The sequence below is a fragment of the Schistocerca gregaria genome, chromosome 4, assembly GCF_023897955.1.
Source record: "Schistocerca gregaria isolate iqSchGreg1 chromosome 4, iqSchGreg1.2, whole genome shotgun sequence".
Taxonomy (NCBI): domain Eukaryota; kingdom Metazoa; phylum Arthropoda; class Insecta; order Orthoptera; family Acrididae; genus Schistocerca; species Schistocerca gregaria.
Window position 1 is genome coordinate 765,887,138 of NC_064923.1, and position 17,586 is coordinate 765,904,723.

The 17,586-nt window shown below is 39.6% G+C and overlaps 1 protein-coding gene across 5 annotated transcripts in view; it reads left to right on the plus strand.

Moving 5' to 3' along the window:
* The window catches only part of LOC126365817 (osmotic avoidance abnormal protein 3-like), a 333,344-nt gene that overhangs the window by 281,548 nt on the left and 34,210 nt on the right, over positions 1-17,586 (plus strand). For all 5 annotated transcript variants that reach the window (XM_050008409.1, XM_050008410.1, XM_050008411.1 and 2 more), the window contains 2 exons: positions 12,713-12,772; positions 12,903-13,063. In XM_050008409.1, the coding sequence (XP_049864366.1) occupies positions 12,713-12,772; positions 12,903-13,063 (221 nt within the window). The remainder of the gene's footprint in view (positions 1-12,712; positions 12,773-12,902; positions 13,064-17,586) is intronic.

The window sequence follows — 17,586 nt, forward strand, 5'->3', positions numbered from 1 at the left end:
CACTAACATCCTTAATGCCGACGGTCTTGCCACTGTTGAACACTACCATTCCCAATGCCTGTGTGATTCCAAACCTACAGCCTCCTTCGTGGTCACCGTGACTGCTTATATCCTCAGACACAATTACTTCACCTTCGAAGGTACCACTTACAGACAAATCCATAGTATGACAATGGGCACCTGTATGGCACCACCCTACACTAACCTATTCATTGTCCATCTAGAGTAATCCTTCCTAACCACCCAAAATCCCAAACTCATCACCTGGTTCAGATTCTCTGATGATATTTCATGATTCAGATTGCAGGTGAGGACATATTATCCACATTTCTCCAGATGCTGATTCTTCCCCATTTGCATCACTTGGTCTTTCTCAACTCAACAAGCCAACTTCCTTGTGTTGAGCTCCACCTCACAGAGGGCTACATCAGTACCTCCATCCATATCAAACCTACCAAATACCAGTGATACCTCCAATTTGACAGCTGCCACCTGTTCCATATGAAGAAGTCCCTTCCATACAGCCTAGTCACCCCTGGATATTGCATCTGTGGTGACAAGCAGTTCTTCTCAAAAAATAGCAAGTGTCTCACTGAGGCCTTCACAGACCAAAATTACCCTCCCAACCATGTGTAGAAAAAGTCTCCTATGCTGTATCTCTCCAGTCACCAACCAACTCCCAGAGTTGCATCGTCCAGCCCGAAAGGAGCATTCTCCTTGTGACTCAGCATCTCCCAGGACTGGAGCAACTGAATCACATTCTCCGTCTGGGTTTCAACTAGTTCTTGTCATGCCCTGAAATGAGGAATATCCTACCCAGTAGCCTTCCCACCCTTCCAACAGTGGTATTCCATTGCCCACCAAAACTACACAATGTCCGTATCCATTCCTAGCACACTGCTGCTGCCAACCCCTTGCCATCTGGCTCAATATTCCCGTAATTTATCAAGATGCAAGACTTGTTCCATACATCCTCCCACCACCACCTACTGCAGCCAGGTCATAAGCATCACATGTCCCATCACAGGCAGGGCTACGTGTGTAATCAGTTATATAATCTAAAAGCTGAGCTGCAACCACTGTGCTGTATTCTGCATGAGAATGATGACCAACGAGCTTTCTCTCCACATGAATGCCCACCAACAAACTGAAGCCAAGAGACAGTCAGATCACCCAGATGCTGAAAACATTGTCCAACACAACTTTCTTCACTTCAATAACAGCTTCATGGCCAGCACCATCTGGATCTGGATCTACATCTACATCTACATCTACATCTACATCCATACTCCGCAAGCCACCTGACGGTGTGTGGCGGAGGGTACCCTGAGTACCTCTATCGGTTCTCCCTTCTATTCCAGTCTCGTATTGTACGTGGAAAGAAGGATTGTTGGTATGCCTCTGTGTGGGCTCCAATCTCTCTGATTTTATCCACATGGTCTCTCCGCGAGACATACGTAGGAGCGAGCAATATACTGCTTGACTCTTCGGTGAAGGTATGTTCTCGAAACCTTAACAAAAGCCCGTACCGAGCTACCGAGCATCTTCCCTGCAGAGTCTTCCACTGGAGTTTGTCTATCATCTCCGTAACACTTTCGCGATTACTAAATGATCCTGTAACGAAGCACGCTGCTCTCCGTTGGATCTTCTCTATCTCTTCTATCAACCCTATCTGGTGCGGATCCCACACTGCTGAGCAGTATTCAAGCAGTGGGCGAACAAGCGTACTGTAACCTACTTCCTTTGTTGTCGGATTGCATTTCCTTAGGATTCTTCCAATGAATCTAAATCTGGCATCTGCTTTACCGACGATCAAATTTATATGATCATTCCATTTTAAATCACTCATAATGCGTACTTCCAGATAATTTATGGAATTAACTTTTTCCAGTTGCACACCTGCTATTTTGTAGCTAAATGATAAGGGACCTATCTTTCTATGTATTCGCATCACATTACACTTGTCTACATTGAGATTCAATTGCCATTCTGTGCACCATGCGTCAATTCGCTGCAGATCCTCCTGCATTTCAGTACAATTTTCCATTGTTGCAACCTCTCGATACACCACAACAACATCTGCAAAAAGCCTCAGTGAACTTCCGATGTCATCCACCAGGTCATTTATGTATATTGTGAATAGCAACGGTCCTATGACACTCCCCTGCAGCACACCTGAAATCACTCTTACTTCGGAAGACTTCTCTCCATTGAGAATGACATGCTGCGTTCTGTTATCTAGGAACTCCTCAATCCAATCACACAATTGATCTGATAGTCCGTATGCTCTTACTTTGTTCATTAAACGACTGTGGGGAACTGTGTCAAATGCCTTGCGGAAGTCAAGAAACACGGCATCTACCTGTGAACCCGTGTCTAAGGCCCTCTGAGCCTCGTGGACGAATAGCGCGAGCTGGGTTTCACACGACCGTCTTTTTCGAAACCCATGCTGATTCCTACAGAGTAGATTTCTAGTCTCCAGAAAAGACATTATATTCGAACATAATACGTGTTCCAAAATTCTACAACTGATCGACGTTAGAGATATAGGTCTATAGTTCTGCACATCTGTTCGACATCCCTTCTTGAAAACGGGGATGAACTGTGCCCTTTTCCAATCCTTTGGAACGCTTCGCTCTTCTAGAGACCTACGGTACACCGCTGCAAGAAGGGGGGCAAGTTCCTTTGTGTACTCTGTGTAAAATCGAACTGGTATCCCATCAGGACCAGCGGCCTTTCCTCTTTTGAGCGATTTTAATTGTTTCTCTATCCCTCTGTCGTCTATTTCGATATCTACCATTTTGTCAACTGTGCGACAATCTAGAGAAGGAAGCACAGTACAGTCTTCCTCTGTGAAACAGCTTTGGAAGAAGACATTTAGTAATTCGGCCTTTAGTCTGTCATCCTCTGTTTCAGTACCATTTTGGTCACAGAGTTTCTGGACATTTTGTTTTGATCCACCTACCGCTTAGACATAGGACCAAAATTTCTTAGTATTTTCTGCCAAGTCAGTACATAGAACTTTCCTTTCGAATTCATTGAAAGCCTCTCGCATAGCCCTCCTCACACTACATTTCGCTTTACGTAATTTTTGTTTGTCTGCAAGGCTTTGGCTATGTTTGTGTTTGCTGTGAAGTTCCCTTTGCTTCCGCAGCAGTTTTCTAACTCGGTTGTTGTACCACAGTGGCTCTTTCCCATCTCTTACGATCTTGCTTGGCACATACTCATCTAACGCATATTGTACGATGGTTTTGAACTTTGTCCACTGATCCTCAACACTATCTGTACTTGAGACAAAACTTTTGTGTTGAGCTGTCAGGTACTCTGAAATCTGCTTTTTGTCAATTTTGCTAAACAGAAAAATCTTCCTACCTTTTTTAATATTTCTATTTACGGCTGAAATCATCAATGCAGTAACCGCTTTATGATCGCTGATTCCCTGTTCTGCGTTAACTGATTCAAATAGTTCAGGTCTGTTTGTCACTAGAAGGTCTAATATGTTGTCGCCACGAGTCGGTTCTTACTGCCATCAGCTTTTCTAAACTGTGCAGGTGGGAACTCTTCCTGCAGTATATCCCATGTTCCCATAACTATATGTACATCTACCATTTACATCTACCATCTACATAGATACTCCGCAACCCACCATATGGTCCATGGTGGGGGTACCCTGTACCACTATTTGACATTCTCTTTCCTGTTCCACTCACAAACAGAGTGAGGGAAAAACAATTGTCTGTATACAGTAGGGCATAGTTTCATGGTGATATGTACTAATAAAAGTTTCTCAGGCTTCCAGCTGTGTCAAGTGGTTTAAAATCCACGAGCTTTTGGCTGAGTACTCCTCAGCCATTGTCAAGCGGTGACTGTCTTCTGGTTGCTGCTGCCATCCTTATATAGCCACGCCGCCTTCTGTGATGTCACTGGTACCCGCTCTGGCACCGTATATGGTAATGTTTGCATTGTGCAGCCCCCGTGCCCACTTCAACCTTCCGATGGCCGGGTCCCACACTGTGCTTAGCTGCAGGCTGCCATCTTTATTGAGCGTATTGTCACAAATTTTTATTTCGATTACTTCTTTTATTATGATATCCCAAAGACTTGCACTTTGAATGCAATATGATGACGATTTTCTAATTCATGCTCTGCTGCTGCTGATTTCTCTGGGTACCGTAGACAAAAACATCTCTCGTGTTCTACACAGCACTGTTCAATGGTACACACAGTCTGTCCAATATAGAGCGGTCCACACCTACATGGTATTTTATTTACTCCTGGCATTTTGACGCCTACGTTGTCTTTCACAGGCCTCAAGAGCTGTCAAATTTTTGCTACAGCCCTGAAGACCGAATCAATTTATGCCTCTTTAGGAGCAGGCTTATCTTTCCTGTTATTGAGAGACAGAATGGCAAGAACACAATCTTCTTCGAGGTGTCCTCCTTGGAGTTTTTCTGCTTACGTATTTTCCTAAAGTTTGCAAAATCTGGCAGTTGTTGTAGCCATTTTCCTTGAATACTTTCCATAAGTTGCTCAGTTCCTTCAGCAAGTTTTCAGAATCTGAGATGGTTTCAACTCAATGCACTAAGGTCCTCAGAACAGAAAGTTTCTGAGATGGATAGTGATAGCTGTTATTGTGCAGATATCAGTCTTTGTGGGTGGGTTTCCGGTAAATGCTGTGGCTCCGAGGCCCATTTGTTTTTCGGCAGACAAGGACATCAAGGAATAGCAAGGCACTATCTGTCTCTATCTCCACTGTGAACTTGATGTTGTCATGTATGTTGCTGATGTTGTCCAAGAATGTTTTCAAAGTACCCCATGAACAGATTGGCTGCAGCTGGAGCTAATGAGCTTCCCATCGCAATGCTGGCCATCTGGTTGAAATATTCTCGACCATACAATAAAACTGATGTCAGAGTATGCTTGAATAAATCCACAACACTGTAGCTGCAAGGTCTATGATATTTCCATTGCATGTGGGATTTCCATTGCATGTGGGCTGCCAAGCTAGCTGCTCAAGAAAGTTTACAGAAAACATGTTCAAAAGTATTTTGTATGACTGTCTGTTCGTAAGTCCATAACCCCCCCCCCCCCCCTCCCTGCAATGAATCCATAGTCATCCCAGTCTATATTCATAAGGTTAAAGTCACCTGCTGCTAGCATTGCATGGCGTGGGTATTTATGTACTATTGACTGTAGACTTTCTTTGAAAGACTCTGAACTGCCACAGCAGAATTGAGTGGCTGGTAATGACATCCAACAATTAACTTGGTTTCACCTACACCTGCTATATGTGTCCAGACAACTTCACTGTGGCACTCAACTTCGACCTAAAAGGAGACCACATTTTTGGCAACCGCAATGAACACTCCCCCTCCTAAGGCTTCTAATCTGTCTTTTTGATATAAATTCCATGACTCACTAAATATCTCAGTGCTTTCCACTTTGGGTTTTAGCCAGCTTTCGGTCCCAATAATAGTTTGAGCCTTTCCTGCTCTCATTCCAGCACTAACAGCCTTCTATTCGACCATTACATCTGCTAGTCTCTCTGCAGCCCCCCCCCCCCCCCTCCACTCCTCCTCTACTCTTCTCGTTTCCCCTCCTCCACTCCTCTCCTTTCCCTATACTATGATGAATTATGGTTGTGACTGTATGACTTTTTATAGGTGAAGTTACATACCATAAACCAAGAACAGGGTGTGCGGGTAATGACAACAGACAGACATACTTATAACAATGACTACTCAATGAGTTACTAATGCATGGTTACTTGCTCTCTTTGTGCTAATTGTAGGAATATTAATTTTTGGGACCTGTATGAGTGAAGCCGAGAAAAGTCCTTTCTGTAGAGTATGCCGAACATTCTTTATCCTCTGGCGTCTTGGTGAAGAACCCATCAGGATGGGGATCCTGGTGTGCAGAGTTCTGTCTGCTGGACTCTTCTCTCTCCAATCCTAGCAAACCAATTCATAAATTTCCTTTCTTGTTTCTCTCACAAGAGCACCTGTTCTGTCCTCCCTTTGTCTACATCACAAGTTTCTAAAGCTGAAATGCTGTGACCAGGTCACAGTTTTCCTGTTTTCCAACTGAAATTGTTATGAGCCCAGGAAAGGTGCTGCAGGCAAGGCTATGCAGTTAGCAACGGCAGTTGTGTCAGTCATCTGCTGCCACAGCCCATTAATGCCAAATTTCACCGCACTCTCATAACGGATATGTTCATCATACATCCCACTTTTATTTCAGTGTTTATTTTATGCAGTGTTGCTTGTCTGTTAGTACTGGCAACTCCACGCAAACGCCGCTGCTTTCAATCATTAGGTGAAAACTGTTGGCCACTGCATTGTTCATGGTAAGGGGTAATCCCTGAAATGTGTATCAGCACTGTTGAAACTGTGGATCATGAAATATTGAATTCCCTAATGATTTCCAAAATGGGATGTCGCATGCTTCTGGCTCCAACTATCATTCTGCATTCAAGGGCTGTTAATTCATGTCATGGAGCCATACTCATGCTCGAAATCTTTCCGCATGACTCACCTGAGTACAAATGTTAGCTCTGACATGCACTGCCCTTATATACCTTCTGTATGCAACACTATCACCATCTGTGTATGTGCATATCACTATTCCATGACTTTTGTCACTGTAATTGGGGTTATCAAAATGGTTTTCACAGACACAGATAGACGCTTTCAGACAGAGATAGATCCACTACTAACAATATATTTGTAATTAGAAAAGTGAATGAGAAAGTATGGGAGTGTAAACAAAAAAAAAGCTTACTTATTCATCAATTTTATGAAAGCTTGTGACCTCATTCAGAGGCAAAGCCTTTGGAATGTAATGAAAAATTTAGATTTCCCATTAAACCTATAAGTCTTTGTAAAATTTGCATGGATGATAATATAAGGAGGCTTTTTATTAATGGAATAAAATATGGTCATTTTAGAAATAAACCTGGACTAAGACAAGGTCCCTTCTTTCTTTAATGTAGCCTTCAAGAGAGTTGAGAGTACACTCAAACTGATACCTGCTGGGATTCTCCTGAGAAATAAAGTTAAGATGTTTGTGTATGGAAATGATATAGTACTCCCAGGAAAAAGTGAAACTGAGGTTAGACAGCTATTTGTGGAGCTCACAGAAAAAGCATACAAACTTCTTGTTGTTGTGGTCTTCAGTCCTGAGACTGGTTTGATGCAGCTCTCCATGCTACTCTGTCCTGTGCAAGCTTCTTCATCTCCCAGTACTTACCACAACCTACATCCTTCTGAATCTGCTTAGTGTATTCATCTCTAGGTCCCCCTCTACGATTTTTACCCTCCACGCTGCCCTCCAATACTAAATTGGTGATCCCTTGATTCCTCAGAGCATGCCCTACCAACCGATCCCTTCTTCTGGTCAAGTTGTGCCACAAACTTCTCTTCTCCCCAATCCTATTCAATACTTGCTCATTAGTCATGTGATCTACCCATCTAATCTTCAGCGTTCTTCTGGAGCACCACATTTCAAAAGCTTCTATTCTCTTCTTGTCCAAACTATTTATCGTCCATGTTTCACTTCCATACATGGCTACACTCCATACAAATACTTTCAGAAATGGCTTCCTGACACTTAAATCTATACTCGATGTTAACAAATTTCTCTTCTTGAGAAACGCTTTCCTTGCCATTGCCAGTCTACATTTTATGTCTTCTCTACTTCGACCATCATCAGTTATTTTGCTCCCCAAATAGCAAAACTCCTTTACTACTTTAAGTGTCTCATTTCCTAATCTAATTCCCTCAGCATCACCTCATTTAATTTGACTACATTCCATTAGTCTTGTTTTGCTTTTGTTGATGTTCATCTTATATCCTCCTTTCAAGACCATGTTCATACTGTTCAGCTGCTCTTCCAGGTCCTTTGCTGTCTCTGACAGAATTACAATGTCATCGGTGAACCTCAAAGTTTCTATTTCTTCTCCATGGATTTTAACACCTACTCCGAATTTTCCTTTTGTTTCCTTTACTGCTTCCTCAATATTCAGATTGAATTACATTGGGGACAGGCTACAACCATGCCTCACTCCCTTCCCAACCACTGCTTCCCTTTCATGTCCCTCCACTCTTATAACTGCCATCTGGTTTCTGTACAAATTGTAAATAGCCTTTTGCTCCTTGTATTTTACCCCTGCCACCTACAGAATTTGAAAGAGAGTATTCCAGTCAACATTGTCAAAAGCTTTCTCTAAGTCTACAAATGCTAGAAAGGTAGGCTTGCCTTTCCTTAATCTCTCTTCTAAGATGAGTCGTAGGGTCAGTATCGCCTCACATGTCCCAACATTTCTACGGAATCCAAACTGATCTTCCCCGAGGTCAGCTTTTACTAGTTTTTCCATTCTTCTGTAAAGAAATTGCGTTAGTATTTTTCACCTGTGACTTATTAAACTGATAGTTTGGTAATTTTCACATCTGTCAACACCTGATTTCTTTGGGATTGAAATTATTACATTCTTCTTGAAGTCTGAGAGTATTTTGCCTGTTTCATACATCTTGCTCACCAGATGGTAGAGTTTTGTCAGGACTGGCTCTCCCAAGGCCGTCAGTAGTTCCAATGGAATGTTGTCTACTCCGGGGGCCTTGTTTCGACTCAGGTCTTTCAGTGCTCTGTCAAACTATTCACGCAGTATCGTATCTCCCATTTCATATTCATCCACATCCTCTTCCATTTCCATAATATTGTCCTCAAGTACATCGCCCTTGTATAGACCTTCTATATACTCCTTCCTCCTTTCTGCTTTCTGCTTTCCCTTCTTTGCTTAGAACTGGGTTTCCATCTGAGCTCTTGATGTTCATGCAAGTGGTTCTCTTATCTCCAAAGGTCTCTTTAATTTTCCTGTAGGCAGTATCTATCTTACCCCTAGTGAGATAAGCCTCTATATCCTTACATTTTTCCTCTAGCCATCCCTGTTTAGCCATTTTGCACTTCCTGTCGATATCATTTTTGAGATGTTTGTATTGCTTTTTGCCTGCTTCATTTACTGCATTTTTATATTTTCTTCTTCCATCAGTTAAATTCAGTATATCTTATGTTTTCCAAGGATTTCTACTAGCCCTCGTCTTTTTACCAACTTGATCCTCTGCTGCCTTCACTACTTCATCCCTCAAAGCTACCCATTCTTCTTCTACTGTATTTCTTTCCCCCATTTCTGTCAATTGTTCCCTTATGCTCTCCCTCAAACTCTGTACAACCTCTGGTTCTTTCAGTTTATCCAGGTCTCATCTCCTTAAATTCCCACCTTTTTGCAGTTTCTTCAGTTTTAATCTACAGGTCATAACCAATAGATTGTGGTCAGAGCCCACATCTGCCCCTGGAAATGTCTTACAATTTAAAGCCTGGTTCCTAAATCTCTGTCTTACCATTATATAATCTATCTGAAATCTGTCAGTATCTCCAGGTTTCTTCCATGTATGCAGCCTTCTTTTATGATTCTTGAACCAAGTGTTAGCTATGATTAAGTTGTGCTCTGTGCAAAATTCTACCAGGCGGCTTCCTCTTTCATTTCTTAGCCCCAATCCATATTCACCTACTACGTTTCCTTCTCTCCCTTTTCCTACTACCGAATTCCAGTCACCCATGACTATTAAATTTTCGTCACCCTTCACTATCAGAATAATTTCTTTTATTTCATCATACATTTCTTCAATTTCTTCGTCATTTGCAGAGCTAGTTGGCATATAATAAACTTGTACTACTGTAGTAGGTGTGGGCTTCGTTTCTATCTTGGCCACAATAATGCGTTCACTATGCTGTTTGTAGTAGCTTACCTGCATTCCTATTTTCCTATTCATTATTAAACCTACTCCTGCATTACCCCTATTTGATTTTGTGTTTATAACCCTATAGTCACCTGACCAGAAGTCTTGTTCCTTCTGCCACCGAACTTCACTAATTCCCACTATATCTAACTTTAACCTATCCATTTCCCTTTTTAAATTTTCTAACCTACCTGCCCGATTAAGTGATCTGACATTCCATGCTCTGATCTGTAGAATGCCAGTTTTCTTTCTCCTGATAACGACTTCCGAATGGGGGACTATTTTACTTCCGGAATATTTTACCTGAGAGGACGTCATCATCATTAAACCATACAGTAAAGCTGCATGCCCTCGGGAAAAATTTCGGCCGTAGTTTCCCCTTGCTTTCAGCCGTTCGCAGTACCAGCACAGCAAGGCCGTTTTGGTTAGTGTTACAAGGCCAGGTCAGTCAGTCATCCAGACTGTTGCCCCTGCAACTACTGAAAAGGCTGCTGCCCTTCTTCAGGAACTACACGTTCGTCTGGCCTCTCAAAAGATACCCCTCCATTGTGGTTGCACCTACGGTACAGCTATCTGTATCGCTGAGGCACGCAAGCCTCTCCATCAACGGCAAGGTCTATGGTTCATGGGCGGGAGGCATACAAACTTGGCCTAAAATTAAACAATCTGAAAACAAAATACATGATAGTTCAAAGGTGTAGGAATGAACAAAAAACCAATCACATTTATTAAGAGGCAAACATAAATTAAGATGTACTGAACTGTTCTGGTTTCTGGATGCGCTGACAGACAAACAAAATCAGAGACAACTAGACTTGAAATTGAGACTGAAAAGCACTAACAGAGGCTGTTACTTAATATAAAAACTTGCACACGATCTGAAGTACTGAGAATAAAAACTAAACTGAAGCTGTATAATACTATCATCAATCCTAACCTATGTAGTGTAAACGTGGAGTTTAACTAAACATAATAATATAAGTTACAAGTTTCTGAAAAAAAGTTTGTAAGAAAATATGTGGTCCATACTGTGATAATGAATCACAAAACTGGAAGAAAAGAGACAACATAGAAATCCAAATGCTATCACAAAAAGCAAAAATAATGAGCATTATAAGTTCCTGAAGACTTCAGTGGTCTGGCCATCTGATCAGAGTGAAAGAGTAGTCAAGCAGTCAGTTGTTAAAAATACCGAGGGGGGACCTAGTACTACATAGCTAAATGAAATTAAAACAACATGCAACAGGATTGGTGTAAATAATTGGTAAGAAGCATCACATGACAGAAGCATTTGAAGGGAACATGTGAGAGCGGCATGGGATCTTTGAGTCCCTTAGAAGATAAGAAGAAGTAGATTGGAAGTCCACGGCATTAACTGCTTTAGTACCTCATGCTGTGTTACCACATTCTTGTTCCAGCAACTTAATTGCATGGTGTCACTTCCTTTATGCAAATTATGTGGAAACCTGGATGTATTATGATATAGTATAATTGATGGAAGATTCATTTTGGTGTGTTCTGCTAGGTAGGAGATTCTATTTTTCTTGCACAATATTTTGACAATTTATCTAGTGTTTATCAACGTCTATGAGCTGTGTTTCAGCATGCCACATGAGGGTACAGAATGTGGCTGAATTAAATTTGGGCATTTTTCCATAAACATTAAGAGACGTGAAATTTTCTGTACTCTCTTCATCTGTAAAAGAGCAAGTGTGTTTAAAATTAATTTTATTATAATTTTTATGAAAATTATATAGTACATAAATATGTTATATGTAAATAATATCTTGTATATATTCAGATATTTGTTTTGTATTCAATTATTTTGTTTGTGGTACTTCCTGGATGGCGTGTGGCAGATGGATTTCATCAGCAGACACCCCAATGTCACAGTAGGTGTTGCATGGAGCTACCAATGCTGTACCATGTGCCAAAAAGGATCTCAGAGTACTCTGTGTCATGGACAGCAAAGATAACAATGTCAATCAATATGTAACATTTGAAATTATGGAAAAGGCTTGGTTTCAGTTTGAGTATAGTCTCTGTTTGAGACATGTTTGTACTTGTATCGACAATAAACATTTATAGTCACTTAAATCTGCTGAGAGCTATTTCATAGAAAAGAATAATGGAAGATACCTACAGTTTGAAGTAGAATATTATACACAGAATTGGTGGTATCTTTTAGCCACTATATGAAATCAAGACAACCAACACATAATAAGGATTACCTAGGTTACAACAAATGCTTTGTGAAATTATGTGAATAGAAATCAGTAAACATCTTATTGTAATTTTGTTGTAAATTAATGACGTATTCAGAAGAATGTGTCTTGCATATTGTACAAATAACTTTAATCATTACTGTTTCTTTGTACATGTGCAGTGTACCATTCGATGTTGAATAAAGCTATTATTATTATTATTATTATTATTGTAGTAGTTTATAACAAGTTTGTTCTTCCCAACGTAAAACAACATCCTTATAATCAGTGCACATTTCTGCTTGGCTGCAGGAATACATTGATTTTGATGATACTATTTTGTAAACACATCAACATTTCAAATATTGTCATTATATTGATCATTTAATAAGACTATTAGTATCTTTGTAGTATTCATGACCTTATTGGGTTGAGCTTCGCAGAATCTTTAATGCTTGTATTATTTCAAAAGTAGAATATTTTAGTAACGGGTTCAGGGTTTTTGATAGTAATGAGACTTTAAACTTAAAATTATTAATACAGGTATACCTCAAAAACCATAAGATTATCCTTTAATCACTTTGTATATAGTGTAGTAGGATAAGTAATTCCAAAGTCATGGCAAAAAGGGAGGTAATAGACAGATATTGTAGGCTGTAAACATGTAGAGGACTGAGCTATTTCAAAATGCTAGTAATGTGTGTTCATTTGCAGGACTCAGATAATGATCGAGAATTGAGTTTAAGACAAAGATTTCTGAAGGATAAATTGAGGGTATGTAACAATTATATCAGTTTTATGCTTTCAGTGTTAAAATAACAGTTGAAGTGTGGATGCAGATTAGGTCCATATATTAACAATTAAACTGTAAATGTTAATTATTTGTTAAATATTTTTATTCTAGCTTAACACTCTTGAATCAGAAAACAAAGACCTTCAAAATGAATTTGAAAAAGAAAGAAAGAATTATTTAGAAATTATAGGAACTTTATGTCGACAGATGAAACTTTTCAAACAAATAACTGAGAAGATAGTACCAAATCTACGCAAGGACTGTAGTTACAGGTAACAACATTCCAGCACCAATTTTATGTATGAAATGACACAAAACAGAGAGAAAAAACTAAGCAACAAAACACATGTTGTAATTGTGTACATGCATCTTGCTGGGGTTCATGTATTGTAATTTATAGAGCCCACCTGAAATGAATTACTTGAATTGCAAAAAATACCAGTACTCATTTGTACAGTTTACCTGAAATTTATGTACAATTCAATATTTCACTTGTTTTCAGATGTCTTGCTTATAGTCAAATTTTAATTTGATAAAAATATCTATTTTAGAATCCTGCAGAAAAATGAGAAGACTAGTTTTCATTTTTTACAGAATAACTGCAAGTATGGGGATCTATACTCATCAGCAGAAAATTTTGAAACATTGTCACTTTAAAGTTATTTTACTAGAAATTGATTTCTGTTTGTTAATTTGTTGTTCACTTGAGAATGCACAAGGTATTGGCCAGTAGGACGATAAATAATTCCAAAGCTAAGGCCAAATAGGAGTATTGGTGAGTGTTATAGCTTCTTTTTGTCTTCAAAATTTTTAAATTTTGTTGGATGCAACATTTTGTTTTTTAAGTTTGGAAGCTGTTTTCTAATACATTTGCCTTGCTGACTGGCCTGCGCCACAGCTATCATCTTGTCCTTTTAATTCTTTCGTACAATTCTCAAATCTTTCTTAAATTATTCGATTATTTCAAAGCTATCTAAATTTCAATTCTCCTTCACACATGTTATTTATAAAACATGCTTGAAAACCTTCACAATTAAGCACTTTTATTTGCAGTTATTTACAGAGAAAAGAGTTTTCATTATTTTTGCCTCCTTGAAAATAAATAAAAATTTAAAAAAGTTATAGTAACTGTCATTAAGCCTGTTCCTTTCCTTAAGAAAGCAATACAGACATGTTGTTGTTGTTGTTGTCTTCAGTCCTGAGACTGGTTTGATGCAGCTCTCCATGCTACTCTATCCTGTGCAAGCTTCTTCATCTCCCAGTACCTACTGCAACCTACATCCTTCTGAATCTGCTTAGTGTATTCATCTCTTGGTCTCCCTCTACGATTTTTACCCTCCACGCTTCCCTCCAATGCTAAATTTGTGATCCCTTGATGCCTCAAAACATGTCCTACTAACCGATCCCTTCTTCTAGTCAAGTCAAGACATGCTATTTCAAATCATAATGATCCAACTGCTATTAAGAATATAATACTAATAAAATATTCAGTTTTTGTAATTTTGATTTTAGGTTAAGTTTGCAACAAAATAAATAAATTTTCAGTATTATAAGCAAGCAGTCATATAAAAATTGTCATTCACTAAATGGAAAGCCCTATCTCTCCAGAAAATTGTCAATTAAATTAATAACAATAACTTGTAAAATCTCAGTTTCCTATATTAAAAATGAACAGGGTATTAGTTGCCATGAAATAAATATTAGAGCATTGGAAGCTTTAAGTCATATCTGTGAAGTAATAAAATATTTTTTGTACAGTTCTTTTGAAATTGAACAAAAAATAAATTGTTATTAACAGGGAAAACTACACTAGCTGTAATTTCTAAATTCATAGCTGGCTCAGCCAAAAATCAGTACAGACAACTTACTACATTTCACAATTTGGGCAGTGGTTTTTAATATGAGATTTACAAACATGTTTTTCAGAGAATGAGATTTTCACTTTGTGGTGGAGTGTGCACTGAATCTTCTTGGCACTTTAAAACTGTGTACCAGTCTGAGATTCAAATGCAATACCTTTACTTGTCAGTAGAGCTCTTGCCCATGAAAGGCAAAGGTCACAACTTGGACTCTTGGTCCAGCATACAGTTTTAATCTACCAGAAAGTTTCATGTTTTTACAGCTTTTTGTCACAATTTGATGGTCAGAAAGTGCATTTGGCACATTTGGAGTTTTCATTTCCGCAACTGGAACTTGGTGTTGAAGAATTTCCTGCTTCTATTCTTCTAACAATAGATGTTAAATGTTCATTTAGTGGCAGTTGTTTCCTAGCTTTAATATAAGATGTCAATCAAGAAATCCTTGACTAATTAATATGGGTTCTTCTAGTAAATTGATAAATATCAGTGAGATTTATAGTTTAGTTCAAATGGCTCTGAGCACTATGGGACTCAACTGCTGAGGTCATAAGTCCCCTAGAACTACTTAAACCTAACTAACCTAAGGCCATCACACACATCCATGCCTGAGGCAGGATTCGAACCTGCGACCGTAGCAGTCGCGTGGTTCCAGACTGTAGCGCTTAGAACCGCTTGGCCATTCCGGCCGGCTGTATAGTTTAGATTTCACATTAAGCTGAATAAATTGCATAAACTGTGATGATAAGTATAGTGAATAGCCTCAGAGTGGAGAGCAGTATCAAAAAAAGCACATTACAGTAGTTAAACTTATCATTCAAGAATTACTTTGCTTTATTTCTTAAATAGCACGCCACACTGGATTCACATGAGCAACGCTATGTATCCATGGCCAGGCAATTTATCTGGCATAGCCATTTTTAAGTGGTTGTTTACAGGACACTGCAGACAGTTAAAATTAAAACCTGACCACAATGGTGTTCAGAGTGAGCTACAGCCACTTGCTGACCACCTGATTTCAACACCAGTTTGGTGTGAGCTGCATTTTCTGTGCGACCTTTACCTTCATTTCCCTTCATACCTCTTAAACATTAATACCTGATTCGTCCTGCATCACAGATTGTTTAAGAATTTTGCGTTAGCTTGTACAGGCATGCTGCTGCAGTCTTGCAGTCTTATACCTGCAGAGATGATTCCAATGCATTCTGCTGTCCACCAGTAGATGATAATGGCATCATTTTCACAGTGGTATGAGACTTTAATCCATCATAATTCAGCAGGTTGTAAGAATTATTTATAAACTATACACATAGCTGCCGCATATATTTGTTGTGAAATAGTTGCCAACACAGAGAGAACAAAAAGATTGAGGTCCAGGAGAAATTTCCTGGAGACCACTCCAGTTTTGCAAAGAGCAGCAGCTACAGCAAGGAATGTCTCTATAGGCCCCCGGGATCAGCAGCTGTTGTGGCTTAGCACCTGAAGAATAATTTGGAAAATATTTCGAGTAGATTTCCCCACCATGTTATAGTTCTGGGTGGAGATTTTAATTTGCCAGTTATAGAATGGGAGACTCAAACATTCATAACGGGTGGCAGCGACAAAGAATCCAGTGAAATATTTTTAAGTGCTTTATCTGAAAACTACCTTGAGCAGTTAAACAGAGAACCGACTCGTGGCGATAACATATTAGACCTTCTGGTGACAAACAGACCTGAACTATTTGAATCAGTTAACGCAGAACAGGGAATCAGTGATCATTAAGCGGTTACTGCATCGATGATTTCAACCATAAATAGAAATATTAAAAAAGGTAGGAAGATTTTTCTGTTTAGCAAAAGTCACAAAAAGCAGATTACAGAGTACCTGACAGCTCAACACAAAAGTTTTGTCTCAAGTACAGATAGTGTTGAGGATCAGTGGACAAAGTACAAAACCATCGTACAATATGCGTTAGATGAGTATGTGCCTAGCAAGATCGTAAGAGATGGGAAAGAGCCACTGTGGTACAACAACCGAGTTAGAAAACTGCTGCGGAAGCAAAGGGAACTTCACAACAAACACAAACATAGCCAAAGCCTTGCAGACAAACAAAAATTACGTGAAGCAAAATGTAGTGTGAGGAGGGCTATGCGAGAGGCTTTCAATGAATTCGAAAGGAAAGTTCTATGTACTGACTTGGCAGAAAATACTAAGAAATTTTGGTCCTATGTCAAAGCGGTAGGTGGATCAAAACAAAATGTCCAGAAACTCTGTGACCAAAATGGTACTGAAACATAGAATGACAGACTAAAGGCTGAAATACTAAATGTCTTCTTCCAAAGTTGTTTCACAGAGGAAGACTGCACTGTGCTTCCTTCTCTAGATTGTCGTACAGTTGACAAAATGGTAGATATCGAAATAGACGACAGAGGGATAGAGAAACAATTAAAATCGCTCAAAAGAGGAAAGGCCCCTGGTCCTGATGGGATACCAGTTCGATTTTACACAGAGTACGTGAAGGAACTTGCCCCCCTTCTTGCAGCGGTATACTGTAGGTCTCTAGAAGAGCGAAGCGTTGCAAAGGATTGGAAAAGGGCACAGTTCATCCCCGTTTTCAAGAAGGGACGTCGAACAGATGTGCAGAACTATAGACCTATATCTGTAACATCGATCAGTTGTAGAATTTTGGAACACGTATTATGTTCGAGTATAATGTCTTTTCTGGAGACTAGAAATCTACTCTGTAGGAATCAGCATGGGTTTCGAAAAAGACGGTCGTGTGAAACCCAGCTCGCGCTATTCGTCCACGAGACTCAGAGGGCCTTAGACACGGGTTCACAGGTAGATGCCGTGTTTCTTGACTTCCGCAAGGCGTTTGACACAGTTCCCCACAGTCGTTTAACGAACAAGGTAAGAGCATACAGACTATCAGATCAATTGTGTGATTGGATTGAGGA